General features: G+C 33.5%; 1 protein-coding gene across 6 annotated transcripts in view; it reads left to right on the top strand.

Annotated features, from left to right (window-relative positions):
• Positions 1–19,631, top strand: part of LOC145240003 (E3 ubiquitin-protein ligase HUWE1-like) — a 232,954-nt gene that overhangs the window by 134,655 nt on the left and 78,668 nt on the right. For 3 of the 6 annotated variants that reach the window (XM_080103595.1, XM_080103593.1, XM_080103591.1), the window contains exons 39-50: positions 377–464; positions 4,182–4,297; positions 5,112–5,163; positions 6,185–6,290; positions 6,480–6,696; positions 8,211–8,451; positions 9,470–9,656; positions 10,729–10,926; positions 12,362–12,477; positions 15,978–16,181; positions 17,936–18,491; positions 19,378–19,505. In XM_080103595.1, the coding sequence (XP_079959721.1) occupies positions 377–464; positions 4,182–4,297; positions 5,112–5,163; positions 6,185–6,290; positions 6,480–6,696; positions 8,211–8,451; positions 9,470–9,656; positions 10,729–10,926; positions 12,362–12,477; positions 15,978–16,181; positions 17,936–18,491; positions 19,378–19,505 (2,209 nt within the window). Of the gene's footprint in view, positions 1–376; positions 465–4,181; positions 4,298–5,111; positions 5,164–6,184; positions 6,291–6,479; positions 6,697–8,210; positions 8,452–9,469; positions 9,657–10,728; positions 10,927–12,361; positions 12,478–15,977; positions 16,182–17,935; positions 18,492–19,356; positions 19,506–19,631 lie in introns of all 6 variants that reach the window. The other 3 variants (XM_080103594.1, XM_080103592.1, XM_080103590.1) reach the window with 1 other exon arrangement.

The raw sequence follows: 19,631 nt of genomic DNA, 5'->3' as shown, positions 1-19,631 counted from the left end.
TGTTGTATTGCCATAACTATACAATAATTTACAGTGGCGTATCATGAAACTAAGTTTAGTACGCTTCAAAGTTTTGAGAAATTTGGTAAGATAAATCTGCTAATCCACTTGGAGACGTTAATCATGTTTTTTCTGTTGTGTATGACTTAGATTTGCTAATAAAATGTCTTCCATTAAGGAAATAGAACTTTATGAAAAATACAAAAATTTAAATATAAAACTTTATTAAGTAATCATTTCTGGTTTAATATAGCTTTTAAGCTATGCATGTCAAGCTAAAGTTTACTAATGTTAAGTATGTATCCAAATGATATTAACATTGTATTTTTAGTTTCTTTTGCTTGACCCTAAAATTTACCCCCTTCTCTTATTTCAGATGGATGGCACCACTTTTGCTCCTTTTAGATTTGTACGAAAAAGTTGCTGTGATATCAAAACGCAAAGCCGAAGCTGAAATTTTGTTGGTGAGTTTCAGTTTGTTTTTTTAAAGCCTTAATTTTTAGGAATTTATGACATTATTAGAATTATTAGAATTGAAAACTATTGTTAGAAAATTGACGGTGTGAAACGGCTGGTTAATGATGAAAGTGCAATAAAGATGTTATTAGTAGGGCTATGACAACAGTATATTCTTTTCCTTGTTTTGACTCTCAGGTATGTCAATTGATATCTTATGTTTTTATGTAGTAATGTGGTTCTCAGTTGATTATATGTCTGTGTCAGGTATGTACTTGAGTGTACAAACGATGAAAAGAATATGCTGTAGTCCTAGCTCGTTATTAGCTATTGTATCTATATTTATAAAGTTTGCCATTTATAACACTAAGAAATTAAAATGCTAAATTTGTATTAAAAAAAAAAAAAATCAATAACCTTAATATACTGATCATGTATATGCAATCTTTGCAAAAGGACATCTTGTGAATTCAATATTTCTTTTAATTTTATAATGCTTAGCTTTATTTACAAATCTTTTATTGTTGATAATCTGTGTTTTCCAATGAGGCCAGTTACACAAGGTAGGCTTTAATGAGGAATCAGCTCTTAAAAGAAACACTCCACAACCCCCAAAACATCAACAATCATGACAAATCTCCAATATGTAACACGCATAAACGTAGAACCCCATCCTCCAACGTAGACCCCTACTACCAGGTCTCCTTTTCCAACATCAGGGGTTTACGTTCCAACCTTCCAGAGGTTGAAACACAATTACAGGAGACGAAACCGGACATTCTTTCTAAGTGAAACTGGCATAGGGCCAACCACTTCTCTAGAGGAGTTCATAATTAAAGGATACTCAAACTTAACATCTAAATCTGACCCCCAAGATAGCCATGGGCATAGAATATGTGCCTACAGCAAAGATGGCTTTCCATGTGGTAGGGATATCTCCAGAGAAGACCCTAATTTACCTTATATGTGCTTCTGGGTTGCACTAGCTTACACCACTGCATTTCTATTTGCCCTCTATCACCCCCACAACAGTGGGGTTAGTATCTTTAAGAGCATATCTGAGAAAATTGACCACATCCTGTCTGCTCATCCTTCAGCCAACATTCACATTTGCGGTGACTTCAATGTCCATAATGTGGAATGGCTGACCCACTCAAATAAAACTGATGACAAGGGGAGGTTTTGTCATGATTTTTCCATTGCCTATGACCTCACTCAGATTGTTCAAGAACCCACCCGTGTGCCCGATACTACCGGTCAATATGCAAGCCTTCTAGACCTTTTCCTCACAACTTCCCCTGAGCTGTGTTCATGTCTCCTCTGGGATCCTCTGACCACTCTGTTGTAGCAGTTAAGATAAAAATGAAATGTAATAAGTCTCCAGACGTACCTCTCCACTGTACTGTATATCGATACTCTATGACTGACTGGGATAGCTTCCGTACATTCCTATCTGACCTACCTCTGCATTCCATGTTTAAAAAGGATGTGTCCTCTATAGTATCAAACCTGACAGAATGGTTAATTGAATTGTAGGTATAGACCGATTCATACCATCCAAAAAATTCCAACAAAAACCTAACAGCCAGCCATGGTTCTCCCCTGAATGTGCTGCTGCCATCGCGCACAGAAATCACTTTTTCCATAGCTACTTCCTGATCTACATCAATGATCTCCCAAAACACATACTTAAATCATTCGTTGACATCTATGCTGATGTCATGACCATCTCTGGCAACACATCAAAGGCCGTAAATGACTAAGTTCTCTCTAATTCTCTCTCCTCTGATCTTAAACGCGTGGTACAATGGGGGAAGAGGTGGCTGGTCACTTTTAATGCATCTAAAACCAAGCTTCTATCTTTACATCATCAACGCTCTGCTCCCCATCTGGCATCAATTGAAATCGATGGCTCTCGCCTTGGGGAGGCTCCATGTTTTGACAAGCTTCTGGGTTTGACCTTTACTCCTGATCTTAAATGGAACACTTACATTAAATCTGTTGCCAGGGACGCTGGGAAAATGGTGGAGTTCTACCGCTCCAGAAGATATCTCACTACTGATGCAATTCTCTATCTATATAAAAGCCAAGTACGTCCCAGGATGGAGTATTGCTGCCACATCTGGGCAGGAGCTGCTAAAAACAGTCTATCCTGCCTTGACAGAGTACAAAATAGACTTCGTGGCTTAGTGGGGGATGCCCTTTTCTCTTCCCTGCAGCCTCTCTCCCACAGAAGAGACGTTGTGAGCCTGTCTTTGTTTTATTGTTATTTCCGTGGCAAGTGCTCGTCTGAGCTCCAATCTCTCGTCCCCCCTCACCAATCTTTCACGAGAAACACCCTTCTGGCTGAAACCACTGTCAATAATTTTCCCCACTCTTTATCTGTACCTAAATCCAAACGTAGATTCCATGAGCAGAGCTTCTTTCTCAGAAGTGCACGATTGTGGAACTCTCTTCCGTTCACCTGTTTCCCACCTGACTACAATTTGGATGTCTTCAAATCCAACATAAACAAATTCCTAACAAACCGCCCCCTTAAGTAAGACACTTTATCAAATCTCCAATACTAATGATTACTACAATACTATCTCATTAATTACTGTACACGCAATAATCCTTATCTCTGAGGTGCCTCCGGGCCTTGATAAGTGGTAACCCCCATGTAAAAAAAAGAAGAAAAAAAACACTATGGATGAAGACAAATTTCTAGAACAATTTCTCCTTCACTCACTAAGAACAAAAGATGAAGCATAGTATCAGAACAGCAATTAAACTTTGCTCCCAGCCAAAAGGTAAAGCATTTTGGTAATTTCTGGAAATTATGATCTGGTTCTAAACTGTAAATTAAAAACAAAACCTTCATTTGCACCCTACATACAAACAGTGGCCGAGTAAGTTCCATCATTTCAGTCCATAAGCAAGTAAGCATTTTTTGTTCAATTTTAAATTCAAGAGAATTTAAATATTGTGTACATTTATGATACTTTGAATGTCCATTTCTATAGAGAGCAGCCCAAAAGTGTTAAAAAAAAAAAAAAAAAAAGACTTCATTAAATGTTAATTCTTTGCGCTAGCTAGCTGTCATATACTTGCCATATCATGTTGGTGTGAAAAACTTGAAACGGATTTTCAACTGGATGTTTGAAAAAGTTTTTAGTAACCGGTCTGAAAAGTGTTCAGAATGGCTGGATGGGAAAGGTGGGGAGAGGGGTGCTCAAGTCAAATGGTAAAATCATTTTCAACCAGAATTCCCGAGTGAAGATTGAATTGGCAAAAGGTTGTCTCTGTGTTGCAAATGTAAGGTAGTTATAAAGAGTTAGCCAAACAGTGTGGAAGCAAGTCCTTAGAAAAAATTACTAGAATTACACCTCTCTCTAAACCGAAAAAGTATGTGGGTACACATGTCTTATTGTACAGATGATTATATAGGACCACATATTACATTTGTTATACTTTAGTTTCCATGGCAACAAGTGTTCAGTAGAATATAAGACATATGCATCCAGAAAGAACAGTTAACAATGAGACGGAGAACGTATCTATTTGGAATCTATTTTCCTTTCTTAATTACATTAACGTATCTAATTGAAACCTTTTTTTATTATTGGAATTTCAACAGGTCTCAATAGTTTGTTACTTTGGTTTTATATTTTTTTTTTTCCCTTTCAAATTTGAGCAATTCGTTATTTGAAAATTTATAAATGGTACAAACCTGTTCATTTTAGGCCAACTGCCATACTTGGAAATGGTTTGATGATCGGAGTGGTCGCTGGTGTAATTACAGTGTCAGCAATAACAAGACCATTGATGTTGCCTACCGACGTGGAGAATCTAGTGTCAAGTAAGTTACCCCCTACCCCCATTTATCCAATCATATCAAATTGAACCTTTTACGGGTAAATTAAAAAAAATTTCTTGTTTAGATAAATCAGTTTTTTATTAAAAATGGTTTTAGAAAAAATATTCTTGAATCATTTGAGCTGATTTAAATTTTTTTTTTTCTGAATTTAAAATAATTGAACAAGGTTGGTTTATGGCTTTTTTTATGCAAATAGTCCTAAAGTGATAGTGTATTGGGCAATCTTCAATTATAAAACAATCCTTGCCAAAATCCTGTACATATTTTGAGCTATCCAGTAAGTGCTGATCTGATATTAAGTGTTTTTTTGTTTTTGTTTTTTAATGGTTAACTCCATTTTCAATTTTTAAATGGAAGTATCATTTTAAATCTTGATAATGAATACAATCCAAAGTTCAATGAATATTATTGAAATTAAAGTTGGCTATATTCCTGAATAGCTAATGTCAGCAAATGACTTTTAAATAAATCATAAGTTGAAAATGGAAATGCTAGATTTTCTGACGTGAACATACTAATTGAACAACTTTAAGGAGTTCAGCTTAATATTTTGCTGCAAAATAACCCAAAATCCTTAAGGTAAAAAAAAGATTATACATGCACTTAATTTAAAAAAAAAAAAAAAAAAAAAAAAAAAAAGTGTCCATGTTACTCATTGTGTTGCTTAGAATATACATTCCAAAATTCATAATGATCCATTCATTAGTTTAGGAAAGGAGGTTACATTGAAATATGAAAATATATAATGTTCAAATGTTCTTTTTTCTTTTAATATTCATCTTTTTTCTTTTTCTAGATTTCAAGCTGGGCGCCGGCGATATACTGTACATTTTAATACCATGGTACAGGTATGTCTGGTTCTATAACTTTTTGAGTTGATAATCTGTGTTTAACAAAATAATGTTTTTAGTGTTGGTCTTAAAATTACTTTTACTGGCTCTTAACCAGAAAAAATATAGGTTGGTAGAAGTGACTTCATGATAAATTTTCATTTAAAAATGGTACATGTAATTTAAGAAAAATCTGTATGGTGTACTTAGCTGTAACGAAACCTAATATTTTATGAGTAAGACCAGAAGACCGGCCAACTTGTCCGCCATTTTGAAAACTATCAGAGACAGGGGAGGGGGGATAACTCAATTCAAACTTGTGAGATTGTTGTAATGCCTCTGAATTTCCATTAATTGCTTTAAAAAAAACCCCTAAAAATGGTAAATACTTGATCAATTTACTTAAACACTTGAAATAATCTAATTTATGAAACTCACTGTGTTTGTCTTCATATTTTCAAACTTTCTCTTCCAAAACTAAGTTGCAGAGCGACATTAGGAGGCTCAAATGATTGAATTTTTTTATAAGTCATTAGCCAGTTAAAATAGTTTATAAGGGGCTCAAAACAGGTCAAAATTGGTAAAATCATACATTTTGTACATTCATCATAGTTTAGTTTTAATCGCTTCATAAGCGTGTCTCCTTGATACAGTGGTAACATCACCAGCTTTGAATGCTACAGTTTTGCTTGTGGTTTCGATTCTAGCTGATGGCACCCAAATACTTTTACTTTTGAAATCATGGCTCTGCAATAATATATACAAAATCTGGACATATTAAAATATATTTAAGTGCTAGTCACTTTAAAAAAAATGATTTTTCTTATTTAAAAATGTAACTACTTGATCAATTTACGTGGCTTTTGGAATATCTTTGTTTCGTCACAGGTACATACATTATACAATTTTTTTTTTTAACTGGACAATTATCATTTTTCTTTTCTAAAGTTAATTCATTCTCTTAAATTACAAATAATTAAACGTTTGCTATTTAATTCTTTTTATATCATTCCTGAATTGTTTTTTTTTTTTTCCTAAGATTAATGAAGAAACTGGAAACAGGCGGCCTATTATGTTAGCTCTACCTGGAAAAGAACAACCAAAAGAGAAAACTCCAACAAAAGGTTATTCAGTCGATACCTCAGGTTTGTTTCCTCTTCCTGATTTAATGGATTTCTTTTGATGCTATGATACAAAAAAGAATCTTTGGAAAAACTGATTCGATATTTTTGCTTTAAATTTGCATAAAGAAACTTAGAAATTGATATTTGAAATAACTTTCATATATTGAGATGGCTTAATTTTCTGAAATGGATTGTCATTATTTGTTACAGGTGTGTGTGAGTCTTTGCAAGGATCTGGCATTAATATTGCCGCGGTGAGTGCCACTCCTAGCAATACTGTTGTAAGCAGCAGCAGCAGCAATGCAGCTGGAGGACTTGTGCCGCCACCTCCTCCTCCACCACCACCCTCCACGTCTGAAGAAATCAAACCAGAGAAGATTGTTGTCATTGTAGGACTTACTGAAGCGAGCAGGACTAAAATCATTGTGTATGTTGTAAAAAATTTTTTTTCTTTTCCTCCTCTCTTTAAACTGAACACTCAATATTCATTGTTTATAGCAAGACAGATCTTGTGTACGATCTCCATAAGCGGACACCAGTCTTTTGCTGGTTTTACTCCTCCCAACGCTGGTATCTATTTATACACATTAAAATGCACCCCCCTCTCCCCATAATAAATACTAACTAGGTTAAATATTGCTTAACTTTAATCTGTTGAGATTAAGAATTTAGCAATAAACCAATTTTGATAAGCCTGAAAAAAATTGTCCCATAAATTAAAAAAAAGAAGAAAAAAAAAAAAAAAAAAAAGACGGGCAACATTGTTTTTGGAGCATTTTCCGAATAGCATATAACAGGTGTTGAACAAAGTTTGCAATAAGTTGGTGTGATCCTTACATAATCTAGTGATTGATGTATTCATAATTAATGAACCCAAGATATTTGATTATTAATGCTTCATGATGAATAGGATAAGAATAAAATGGGTGAAAGTATCCAATGCCAAAGATGTAATAACTTATGAATCCAGTGAACAAAAAAAATCTTTTCAGAAAATTTGAAAAGTGAATTCCTAAAATGTCTGAGAATCCTGAAATCTTCCTAATGTCTCGATATAAGGTTGCTTGCCACAAGTATTTGTCTATCTTGAAAAAAAAAAGGGGGGGAAGGGAAGATTGCCCAAAAGTTATATAATGGATGTGCTTATTTACAATAGGTGTTATCTTTGCTTTTTTTGTAATAGTCAATCTTTCTGATGTGATAAGTGAGGCTGAACTGCTGTGAAAGCTGAAATCAAAATCATTTGAAACAAACTCTGACTGAATAAAACTGTTGGTATATAGTTTTTTATTTTATATTTTTATTTAAGGTTTTACATATAGCAAACGCGTCTGGGAGGGAAAGGAGGGCGGAATCTTGTTTAAGAACCTGTCTTGATATTATCTTCACTTCCAGCTCGATTTAGCAATCTCTTCTGTTCTTTTCCAAAATTCCCCCTTAAAAAATTCTGTATCATGTTTGCATCCACGACAATAAGAATGGTATTTCAAAATTGTGTAAATTGATCAAATAGTTTTATTTTTAACGAAGAGAAAATCAAATTTTAAATAAGAGAAGAGGGACTCTTACATCACAATTTTGAAAATAATCTCAAAGGAGATAGCTCTACAATCAAATTGCGAGATTTATGCTGTAATATCTACAAATTCCCATGAAAAAAATAAAACTGCTTGATCAATTTACATAATTGTTTGGATATTTTCATTTCATCATATTTTTTTCATATCGGGGGAAATTCTGGACAAGAGCGATCTCTTCTAAAATGTCATTCCTCATTCTGTTTCTTTCTGTTCTCGTATTTGATTAATCTAACCTTTAACCCTGCCAGATAGCTTGTCTTTGTTAAGAGTACCAAGTAAAATTAAACTGAAAATAACCGTTTAAAACTAATTGCTATATCATAAATTCAATTTATAACTAAACTTTTTCTTTATTTTAAAGCTCTATGGTCAGCATGTTATCCATTCAAGTGGGTACGAACACACTAAGTGCAGCTTTGCGTCTCATCTTGAGGCTAACTAGAGAACACAAATATGCCATGATGTTCTCTGAACTTGGAGGACCGAAGCTGTTACTCCATTTGAAGCAACCATTGCTCTTTCAAGGATTTACGTCTCTTGTTACGCTCATCTTCCGGCACATCCTGGAAGAACCATCCGCATTGAAATACAGTATGGAAAAGGTAAGTTCTTTATCTTTTAGATGTGTACAACTTTGTCAGTTTTAATTTTCCAGTAAAACAAATGAGTTTATGCCTAGAACTTTCATGGACATTAACTTTTATGTACAAACTTCATTTTTTTTTTTTTTTTTTTTTTTTTTTTGTAATGCCTCAGAACAAACCTGAAAGTTTAACTTTTGAAAATCAAATATTAAAGTTATGATTTAAATTTTGGCATCTTGTTCAGATTCCCGCTATATTAAACAAAATTTTTTTTTAAAATTCTGATATGCATACCTTAATGAAATGAAAATATATTTTTAAAAATGAGATAAATTAATCTAGTAATTTTATTTTTAACTAAGAAAATCATTTTTTAGTAAAATGCAAAAAAAATGGAATAACTTATGTTACCATCTTGAAAATCTCAAACAAGGGAGATAACTCACTAATAATTTAAACCTGCAAGATTTTTGTAATGCTTACAAATTCTTAAAATGATTTTCTTTATAAAAATAAAACTTGATCAATTCACATGATTTTTTAAATATTTTCATTCTATCATAAGTATGTATATCAAAGATTTTTTTTAATATAGGAGAAATTTCTGACAAGAATTAAAATTTGTAATTTTGATGCTTGAAAATTTTCCTTCATATGACAATTGTTAATGAACCTGTGACTTAACTATCATATTACAAGATTGTGATTTGTAACAGACTTGTGGTATTCAGTTAAATTCATAATTTATCTGCTAATGTAACGATTTCTACAAATGTTAGTCTGAATAGGACAACTTGAATTTTTCTTAGTGTCTTCTATTTATTCACATTAAACATTTTAAAAATTATTTTCAAAAGAAAATGCTGCTTGAATATTATTAGCAATCGCAAACCCATCAATCCATATTATGTAAGTGGTAGGTTAAAGGCAGTCGAAATCTTTTAATTTCAATATCAAGTTAATTTAGATGAAGGTAAAATGGTTTTATTTTTATCGTAATCATTTTAGTTGACATGTTATGCTATTTTAATTTCAGGTTGTAAAAATTGCTTCTCTTGGTGTTGGATCTAGTATAAGTGGCATTACTCAGGGAAGCCCAGGAGCAAAAGAAATGCATTATGTTTTAAGAGTGTTAGGACCTGCAGCCTGTCGTTCACCTGACATCTTTACATCCACTGCTCAACAAACCCTCAGGATAGCATTGCCACCACCTTCAAAACGAGGTAAAAAAAATTTTTCCTTTTTTTTTTTTTTTCTTTTTAAATTGCATATATAAGAAACAACTTTTTATATGATTATTTGAAAGATCTGCATTTATATATGGCAGAAGCAAAGTAACAACTTTGCTGAAAAGTAGCAGGTGCTATCACATGTCGGTTAGTATTAAAAAAAAAATTACCTACCTTTCAAATAAGTGACCTGAAGATTAAAAAAATCGATACTTGTACAGTTTAATCAAAACATTCAAAAATAAAAATATCGAAAAAAAAAAAGGTTATACTGTACGTATCCGTTTTGGACTGAAGATCCCCGAAAAAAATTTCACTTAATTTGATCAAGTAGTTTTTATTTTACAGCAGAAAAACACGTTTTTATGAGAGCGTTGTTGAACACGCCACGGGGAGATAACTCCAGTTAAAGCGCTGACCCCCCCCCCCTCTTTATTACAAGCTTTTCCTCCTAAAAATCAAACCTTTTGCTCGGTATCATAACAAATTTTTTTGCTGTAAAATAAAAACTACTTGATGAAATTAAGTGAAATTTTTTTTTTTTTCAGAGAACTTTGTTCCATAACGAATACGTGCAATATAACCTTTATTCGATAATTTCATTTTTAATCTCTTGATTAAACTGTACGAGTACCAAAAAATCACTTTCAACTTGTATATGAGAAAACAAATGAACAACTTTTTTGCATAATTTATCAAATAGTGATTTTGTAAATACATTTTATGCCATAAAATAAAACTGCTATTGGTCTTTGTAATTGAGCAGTCTCACTTTGGGAAACACTTCTCACCCAGTTGTCTGGGAAGCTGCTTGAAAAGATGCACCAAAAATCAATACTTATTAGTTTTCTTTTGTTAATGCTGTTTTTTAACAGAGGACTGAGACCGCAATCATCTGAAGATGCATCAAGGAATCATGTATATATGTATGATATATATATATATATATATATATATATATATATATATATATATGAACTTAAAATGATGATTTACATAGAATTCAAAGAGTTTTATAAGCCTAGATTGTTATAAAGAATTGTCATTTTTTTTTTTTTTCTAAAAGATGAAGATGAAGCCCGCTCTACTGCCTTAACAACTCCTCAAATGGTGAAGTTTGTTGCATCCCAAAGTTCTTCTTCTCCGGCTCAACTGAAACGTGTAGTGAAACAAGTTGTGGCCGATTTGTTAAACGCATTGATTTTATGTCAACCTCAGCCACAACAATCTCCGCCAACTGCCACCACTGAAGAGGAAGAAGATGGTAAGCATGTTAATTTTACTGCATCAATTCTATTGGATTTCATCACGATTGATGAAATAAACCATTGTCTAACAATATGTATGTAACAATTAATATTAAAAATGTTACGCATCTGAGGATCACAAATTAAGCTTGAAATGAGGATTTTTATGAAATCCTACCTTTTAAGCCTCTTCCTCCTTCAATCCAATAACATGTTGATGAATTTCTATTATCATCCACAATTATACACAGGTACAAAGCAACACTTATTAATAAAATTATTTCTAAGCCAGATGTACTTATTTTGCACTATGTGAGTTTTTTTTTATTTTTATTTTTTTTTTTTTTTTTTTTTTTTTTTTTTTTTTTTTAAGATTTAAAACAAAAAAAAAATTAACTTTAATTCAATCCTTTAACGAAATTGTAAAATTTAATTTTGTTATGCTAATGTTTTAATCTTTAAAACAATTGTATTTAGATTATTCGCACAATTGTTCTCATCTTGAGTGTTACTTTCACAATGTACAACTAATGTAACTTGTTTTTCAAGTGTATCTTCTTGAACTCTTATCTGCAGAGAATCTTGAACGGAACCCTTTATTTGATCCCAGAGGGTGGCATGCCTTTGTTTTGTAAGCCATGACTAGGTAGAAGAATTTAGTAATTTGCATAAGTGTGGCGTTTTCAGCTAATATATCCATTTTGAACATAATGTCATTAGGGAGGTCGTTCATAAAAATCAGGAACAATAGAAGACTAAGGATCGACTTGTGGAGTACAATATTAATGTTCGGTGTACGGTAATCAAGAACAACTTGGATCTTTCTTTTGGCGCTAGGAAGGATTTAATTAAGTATTTGTCCATTAATATCATACAAATTATTTTCACAAAAGCCTTCATGCCAGTACTTGTCAAAACTTTTAGGTATATCAAGGACTGCCACTTTGCCACTCTAGTTTTACCTACATTATCTAATAAATGTTAGGCGTTCAGATGTTAGGATATCTGCAGTAGAAAATGCTTGCCAAAATTTATACTGATCGTCAGGAAGAAACTTAAGATGTCAAGCTAGATTTAAGGATTCAAAAATTTTAGTGGCGAAAAGAAGTAGACTCGTAATTTTGAGGCTTATATTTTTAAAAAAAATTTTTTTTTTAATTCTTTAGCATTGGTATCACAGAAGCAAATTTCTAGCTTTCAGAAGCAAAATTTAGCAAAGGAGTTGTCATAGTTTCAGCAAAGCATTTCTTTATTGCTTTAACAGTTATGTTCTAAATTTCATAACCGGAGTTAATCATATACATATCAATAAACGTATCTTATTTTATGTGAATAATGTCTTGTGATGTTGGATATTGCTACCATTTCTTTGCCTTGAATTTATTTTGGTTAATCTTAGGTATTTCTTACAATTTATTTTCCTAGATTTGATTTTTCTCTCTTTCTCTTCAGCCCCAGCGGTTGACCTTGATTCTAATACTCAGGAAATTGCTGCAGAATTATCTTCAAACAGCTTATCTACCGATCAACAACAAATGGAGCAAAATACAGCAACTCTTGGACCGATGGTATGTGTTCAGATTTATATTAAATCATTTCATTTTCTTCGCATGTCTTATAGGAATACCAAAGATGATTTGACAACTCAATGTCTTTCTCTCCCCTTAAATGTAGTTTAACTTCTGAAATGCCTTTCTCCTCTTTCACTCTTCACCCCCCCCCCTTTAATTTTTTTTTTTTTTTTTTTTTTTTTTTTTTTTTGTATCTTGCAAGATTTTATTAGCAAGCGTGTCCAAATCATTTTGTGTCTTTTCACGGTTAGGGTCTTAGAACCAGATTGCTTGCAGCGAAGGTGACTTGAATTTTATAAGAAATACTTTTTTTTTTCTAAGAAAACAACCTATTTTTGTACCCTATATTGTTCTCATAAGAATAAGATTTGTTTGCGATTTGCACGCATACAAAAATATGGGGAATTAGCAGAACCTGTATACCAACGTTGCCTGGTGGAAGGAACCCCTCCCTCATAAAAAAATTAAACTAGTTAATAGGGAGCTACTGCTGGCTCAGTAAAATAGCGGGCAGCAGAGCCCGTGGCCAAAATGAATGTACTGTTCAAAAATAACAAAATTAGTATCTATAAACGCATTCTGATTTGATTATGATCATTCTGTGCTTTCACCTAACATGTCAAATAAAAGTAGGGTAGTGTGGCCTATTAGATAGCAAGCGTTACTGTCTGCCTTTAATGTATAATGGAAATAAAAGAATGAAGTAAAAATTCATTATAACCCAGTGCATTTATTGTGGAGGAAATATTGTGTCACAAGGAAAAGAAACAACCAAATAACACTGCGGTGGACCCGAACAAGGATTTCTGTAGCTTTTTCCTTTTCACTTTGTCATAATTTTTTACGGCAATTATAGAGTACAAGCTAATTTTCAGATTAAAAACGAAATTGAAGATATTCTAATAAACGAAACCCACTTTTTTGCCATGTCAGTTAATGCTACTCTAGCCTTTAACTGGTTCTCTCTTCTGTTGGTAGAAACACCTTACAAAATATTAGATTTCCTGAGAAAAATTAAAACTTTTGGAACTTATTTGAAAATAAAGCAAACCACTGGCCAAAGTCTCAAATGAAGAATATTCTCCTCACCTTTTATGGCATGAAATGACCTATAGGGTTGATGTGCCGTTAAACAAAAACTTACCTTACCTCTTCTGTTGGTAAAGTATATACAATCTTTTCTAAGGTACTTCGGTAATGTGAAAGCTAAGCATGTAATCTATAAGCACTATAGAAATTTGCGAAAAATTGAAAAGGAAAATCTAAATGCTAGTGGCAGCATTAACAATCCATAGCCTTGAGCCCCTGAGGAAGGGACATAGGCCATCTACAACTTTGTAGATGCTTTTGTAGCAAGGAGTTCTTATGTGATGAGGGTGCTGGCTCCAAGCCCAACCTTCCCAGAAGGTACATACAGCGCCTAGCCTTCCCAAATAGTCACTCATCTGGTACTGGCCAGGCTCAACGTTGCTTAACTTCAGTGATCTGGCGAGAACCGGTGTGTCCATGTGATTGTGCTGTACTTAGCATTAAGAATGGAAGTGGCCAAAAAGTGGGTGTTCACTGTAGTAGAACATTGATTGCAAATGTAAGCGTGTAAAGCACTGATGATCACCTGCAAATTTTTGTGTAAGTGAAAAATAAATTAAATGGTAAGGGGCAGCATTGTTCAGGTCCACCATTTTTTTTTTTTTTGTAATCTAAAAGTTATGCCTGTAATCAATGATAATCGCTGGAAAATAAAGTACAAAAACTGAAAAGGTGAGATTTAAAGGCTAGAGTCAGCATTGTTCATGTCTGACAAACCATGTTGGGGTGTACCTGAACAACCCCCCCCCCCCCCTTCCTTACCGAAGTTGACCATGTCTTTTTCCAACTATTTGTGTGGATTATTGTTTGGACCGTCGGCCACCAGGAAAGGCTGTACATTTAAAGATTTGGAAGAGGGGGGGGGGTCCATATCGCATGCAACGTTTTTTGTCCATGTTTTTTTTTTTTTTTTTTTTTATAGTATGGTATCTTAATCTGTAGAATTAGTTAAAAAAAAAAAGCTGAAAAGATAAAAAAAAAAAATATGTAAAGGGGGGGTGCAATTGTTAGTGCACCCATGTTTGCATTACAGAATGTGTTGTATCAAAAAAAAAAACAAAAAAAAAACGGATGGAGTGTCTAGTGTGCGAAGTGTTTTCAATAGGATAAAAACCAGAGCGAAAGGTTTAAATCGAGGTAAGCTGTTTTGTTGTGGGTTTCGGCGATGAGTGTTTTAAAGGTTCTAAAAGAAAGCGTAATGTTAAAATTTGCGAAAGACACTGTAAACTGGAGTAAAAAAAAGTAAATAAAGGGAACGGAATACCAGTCTATTATGAAGTGTGTTCGATAGTAAAAAAAAATTATGGCAAGGATTGTAATATTTTGGTTGTTTTGACAACTACGACAAAGATTTTTTTTGTAGTGGATAGCATGTTTTTTTTTAAACTTTGTAAAAGAAAGCAAATAAGCTGGTTAATGAACGTTCATTTAATGATTTTCTCTTGTATTTTTTTATCTTAACGATGTTACGATTGTGGTGATGTTACTCATAGGATGTAATGTATTTTATTATCACGACTAAATGTGCCTGGAATGGTGTTCGAAAGCTACATAAAATAGTGACTAGATAATGTCTAGCTGTATAGAACTTGTATGTGGCATCTTTTGTCCAGGGGGAAAATTCCTGCAGCTACTTTATTGATGTAGACATCATTGTGCATAAATTTGACCCATTATGGTTATATTTTTTTGTAGCAACTGTCGTATCCTTAATTTTAGTCATTAATCTGAAATAAAATGACTTCATAAAATATTCCGTCTTTTTAATTAAGACTTATTTACAAATTTTACAACTGATGAAATTGTTTAGAACATTTTTAAAAGCTGCAATGATTTTGTATATGAAATAAATTTTATCCAGATAGCATTGTGTGTGGATGCATGCATGCGTGCGTGTATATGAGAGGGGAATTTTAAAATTCCTCTGCACAATGTCTAAACGCTTCAAATAAAGTTCCTGGCAACAAAATTGGGTACTAGTGCATTTATTGATCTGTGCTGAAATATTATTTAAAAAGCCATTCTTAACATGGGGAGGGTGTTTTGTACCTATTTTGTACTTTAAGCTTACAATTGAATAAAAAAAAAAAAACTCATAAACTTGGAAATACGATTAAAAAAAAAAAATAAATAAAAATAGCGCGGAGCAGTAAGTGCATTAGCACCAAAAATGGTTTTAGAAATTCCTTTTACTTTACACTCTTGCCAAGTTGGTATCAATTTCAGGAAGCCTGATTATCGAGTGAAATGAAATACATCCTGTCTCAACAATATCCCCCACCCCCTCTCTCTATTTCTAAACGTACAAACTTTAAATTTCAAATGTGCTGGTTTCTTTTGGACTTTTTTGCTATTAGAATGTTTACAATGCTTCGTTTTTCAACTAGTGGTTTTATTTATTTCGATAGCCTGTACCTGAAGTGAGTGATAAAGATAGTGGTGAAGCGACGAAAGAACCAAAGTCAAATGCCGAAGATCAAGGTTTAAAACCTCTACTTCCTAAATCTGCTATCCTTCGTCTACTCTCGGAAATAGTTAAGTCATACACGTCGTGTACACAACTGATCACGCAGCACACGTATACAGCAGGCCAGAGTGAAATTATCACAGAGGTGAGATTTTCTGTTTTCCTTTTAAAAAAAATCGCTTGCTACATGTAACATTGAATTTGTTAAATACTTTATTGAATGAATCAACCAAAATTAGTTTATTTATCTACTATGTGATGAAGCTGTGAAACCAGCTTAATGGCTGGCTAAATCTCAAAACCTCAGGTTTACATTCTATTCTTTTACCTCAAGTTTTTAAGATATGGCTACACATCAAAGACCGTAAATGACCAGGTTCTCTCTGATTGTCCCTCCTCTAATCTTGAGTGTGTGGGACAGTGGGAGAAGAGGTGGCTGGTTACTTTTAATGCATCTAAAACCAAGCTCCTATCTTTACATCATCAACGCTCTGATCCCCATCTGGCATCAATTGAAATGAATAGCTCTCCTCTTGGGGAGGCTCCATGTTTTGACAAGCTTCTGGGTTTGACCTTTACTCCTGATCTAAAGTGGAACACGTACATCAAGTCTGTTGCCAAGGTCGCTGGGAAAATGGTGGAGTCCTTCTACCGCTCCAGAAGATATCTCACTATTGATGCAATTCTTTATCTATATAAAAGGCAAGTACGTCCCAGGATGGAGTACTGCTGCCACATCTGGGCAGGAGCTGCTAATAACAGCCTATCCTGCCTTGACAGAGTACAAAATAGACTTTGTGGTTTAGTGAGTATGCCCTTTTCTCTTCCCTGCAACCTCTCTCCCACAGAAGACGTTGTGAGCCTGTCTTTGTCCTATCGTTATTTCCATAGGAAATGCGCGCCTGAGCTCCAATCTCTGCCCCCCCTCACCAATCTCTGCCCCCCCCCTCACCAATCTCTGTCCCCCCCCCCCCTCACCAATCTTTCACGATAAACACCCGTCTAGCTGAAACCACTGTCAATAATTTTCCCCACTCTTTATCTGTGCCAAAATCAAAATGTAGATTCCATGAACAAAACTTCTTGGAAGTACACGCCTGTGGAACTCTCTTCCATTTGCCTGTTTCCCATCTGACTACAACCTGGATGTCTTCAAGTCCAACATAAACAAATTCCTGATAAACCGCCCCCTTAAGTAAGACACTTTATCAAAACTCCAATACTAACGATTACTACGATACTATCCCATTGATTACTGTACACGCAATAATCCTTATCTCTGAGTGGCTTCTGGGCCTTAATAAGTGGTGACCACCATGTAAAAATATCTTAAAATGGAAATTTTTATTAGAAAAAAAATGCTGGCCAACAAGAGATTTTTGTAACCAAATTGTTAAATTATTTTAAAATATTCTTTTAAATATTGTAAATGTAAAATTTCTTAATGTTGACTTTTTTGTCTCATTTGAAAGATATTGATATAACTTTGTTTTGGTTCTTGTTCAGACTTTTGCCGATATTTAAAAAAAAAAAAAAAAAAAAAAAAAAGTGATGAACATAGCCATGACAAAAAGAAAATGTATTCCAAAAATTAAATGAATAAAGTAGTTTTATTTTTAATCAAGAAGTAACTATCTCGCCTTTTTTTTTTTTTTTTTTAAACATCAAATGGAGATAACTCAACAATTCAAACTTGTTTTTATGTTGTGTGATGCCTACAAATTCCAATTAATCACTTAAAAATTTGTAAATATAAATAAACCTATTCTATCATCGTATGTGATTAATATTTTTGTTTCCTGACATGTGTTTTTTTTTTTTTTCATACAGAAAATTGAGCAAGAACCCTTTGTTTAGTTTAAGCCTTTTTTATGAAAATTCTTTTCTTTTCAATAACAGAACTGTAGTGTGTTGGCATTTGTCTTGGATAACTTGCTATCCCCATGCCAGACTGCTGGTGATCGAGATTGTCCTGCTTTATCACGAGTGCTAATTGCTAGCCTTGCTTCTTGCAATCACTGTCCAGAAGCTCAGGTGCAGCTTGCTGCTGAAGTGAAAGCTGCTCTCCAAAGAGCACTTAATCTGCCGGAAAGTTCCGAGAAACATGTGCGGCTTCAAGCTCTAACTGGAATTATCAGCACCATGATTGAATCTTGTCCGACTCCAGGACAGGTTCCGAATCAGGTTTTCAAAGGCCAACAAAATTTAATGAACGTTATGGTGAAGATCCTTATACGGAGAGGATTGGTTACAGACCTGGCCCGTGTACCACACAGCCTTGATCTCTCCAGCCCTTACATGGCATCTACAATAAATGCTACCTTGAAACCACTAGAAACGCTGTCCAGAATTGTTAATCAGCCTCAAGCCTTGTCCACAAAATCTCGGAGCAAGAACCAAGGAGTAGGCAGAGACACAAGCACCTTTGTGGAAACACTCGCGAACAATGTGGAGGGTAAGTTGAATAAAAATTAATTTCATTGACAATAGTAAAATGTCTTTACACATGTGAATATAAATTCATGCTAAACTGAATTTATAAAGTTAAAGAAATTCTTTTAATGCTGACCATAAATTTGAAAGTATAAAGTTTAATTTTGATGTACCCGATAAACACCTCAGAATGAAATAACAAAAAGATGACTTTTGTAAATTTCCTTTCTCGCAAAGATAATTTTAATGTGAAGAAATTGTAGTTCCCCAAAAAGACATTCTGAAGAGGCAAAATAAAAATTGCCTCAGTCTAGAAAGATTTTATTACTAACCAAGGACAAGAACAGATGAAGTGTAGTATCAGAACAGATACTACACTTTTTGCTCCTAACCAAAAGGTTAAGTGTTATATTTTAATAAGTTTTGATGAAAGTAAAGTTTTTCAAATTTTCATTAAAAAAAAATATATATATAATCGGGAGTTTATGGAGACACAGTATTTAAATAAAAATGAAATTCTGTGAAAAGTTTCCACAAAACTTGAAATTCAAGTAGATATATATAAAAGGAAATGGAATAAGTCTTTTGTGTCGTTTGCTTTTAAAGACCCTTTTCTGTGTACATATTTCAATGTTAATTTCTCATAAAAAAGAATGGTTATTTAATATTTTCTTTCTCTCTTCAGTTGTCAATATATCCTTAATGATTTTATTCTTGGTAGAATAACTTTTGGTGGAAACTAGTTTTCTGGCATCAAAATTTATTTAAAAATTTTTTTTTTTTTCTTATTAGTTTCAACAAAATGCTTGTTGGGTTTTGTTTTACTTATTAAACTTGAGAATATCTTGTTTTCTTGGTTTTGTGCTACAGCTGCAATAGTGAAATAGGTCTTTTATCTTCTCTTATAGGAGCCGATTCTCAACAGAATTCTAGTACTTTAGAATTGGAGGATACTGCCACTGACCAGGCAGACATCATCACAGAATCAACAGTCACAACTGCAGCATCCGTTGAATCTCAACTGCAGCAATCTGATGTAATTTTTCAGGTTTTTTTTTGTTTTCTTTTGAAAAATAAACCTACTCGGTTGGTGCAAAAATGTCAGTCTCTGTGTATGTGTGTGTGTGTGTGTATGTATGTATGTATATATATATATATATAT

The sequence above is a fragment of the Euprymna scolopes genome, chromosome 19, assembly GCF_053919585.1.
Source record: "Euprymna scolopes isolate OS-2025 chromosome 19, ASM5391958v1, whole genome shotgun sequence".
Lineage (NCBI taxonomy): Eukaryota > Metazoa > Mollusca > Cephalopoda > Sepiida > Sepiolidae > Euprymna > Euprymna scolopes.
Note: the sequence above shows the minus strand (reverse complement) of the source record. Positions and strands in the feature narration are given on the sequence as shown.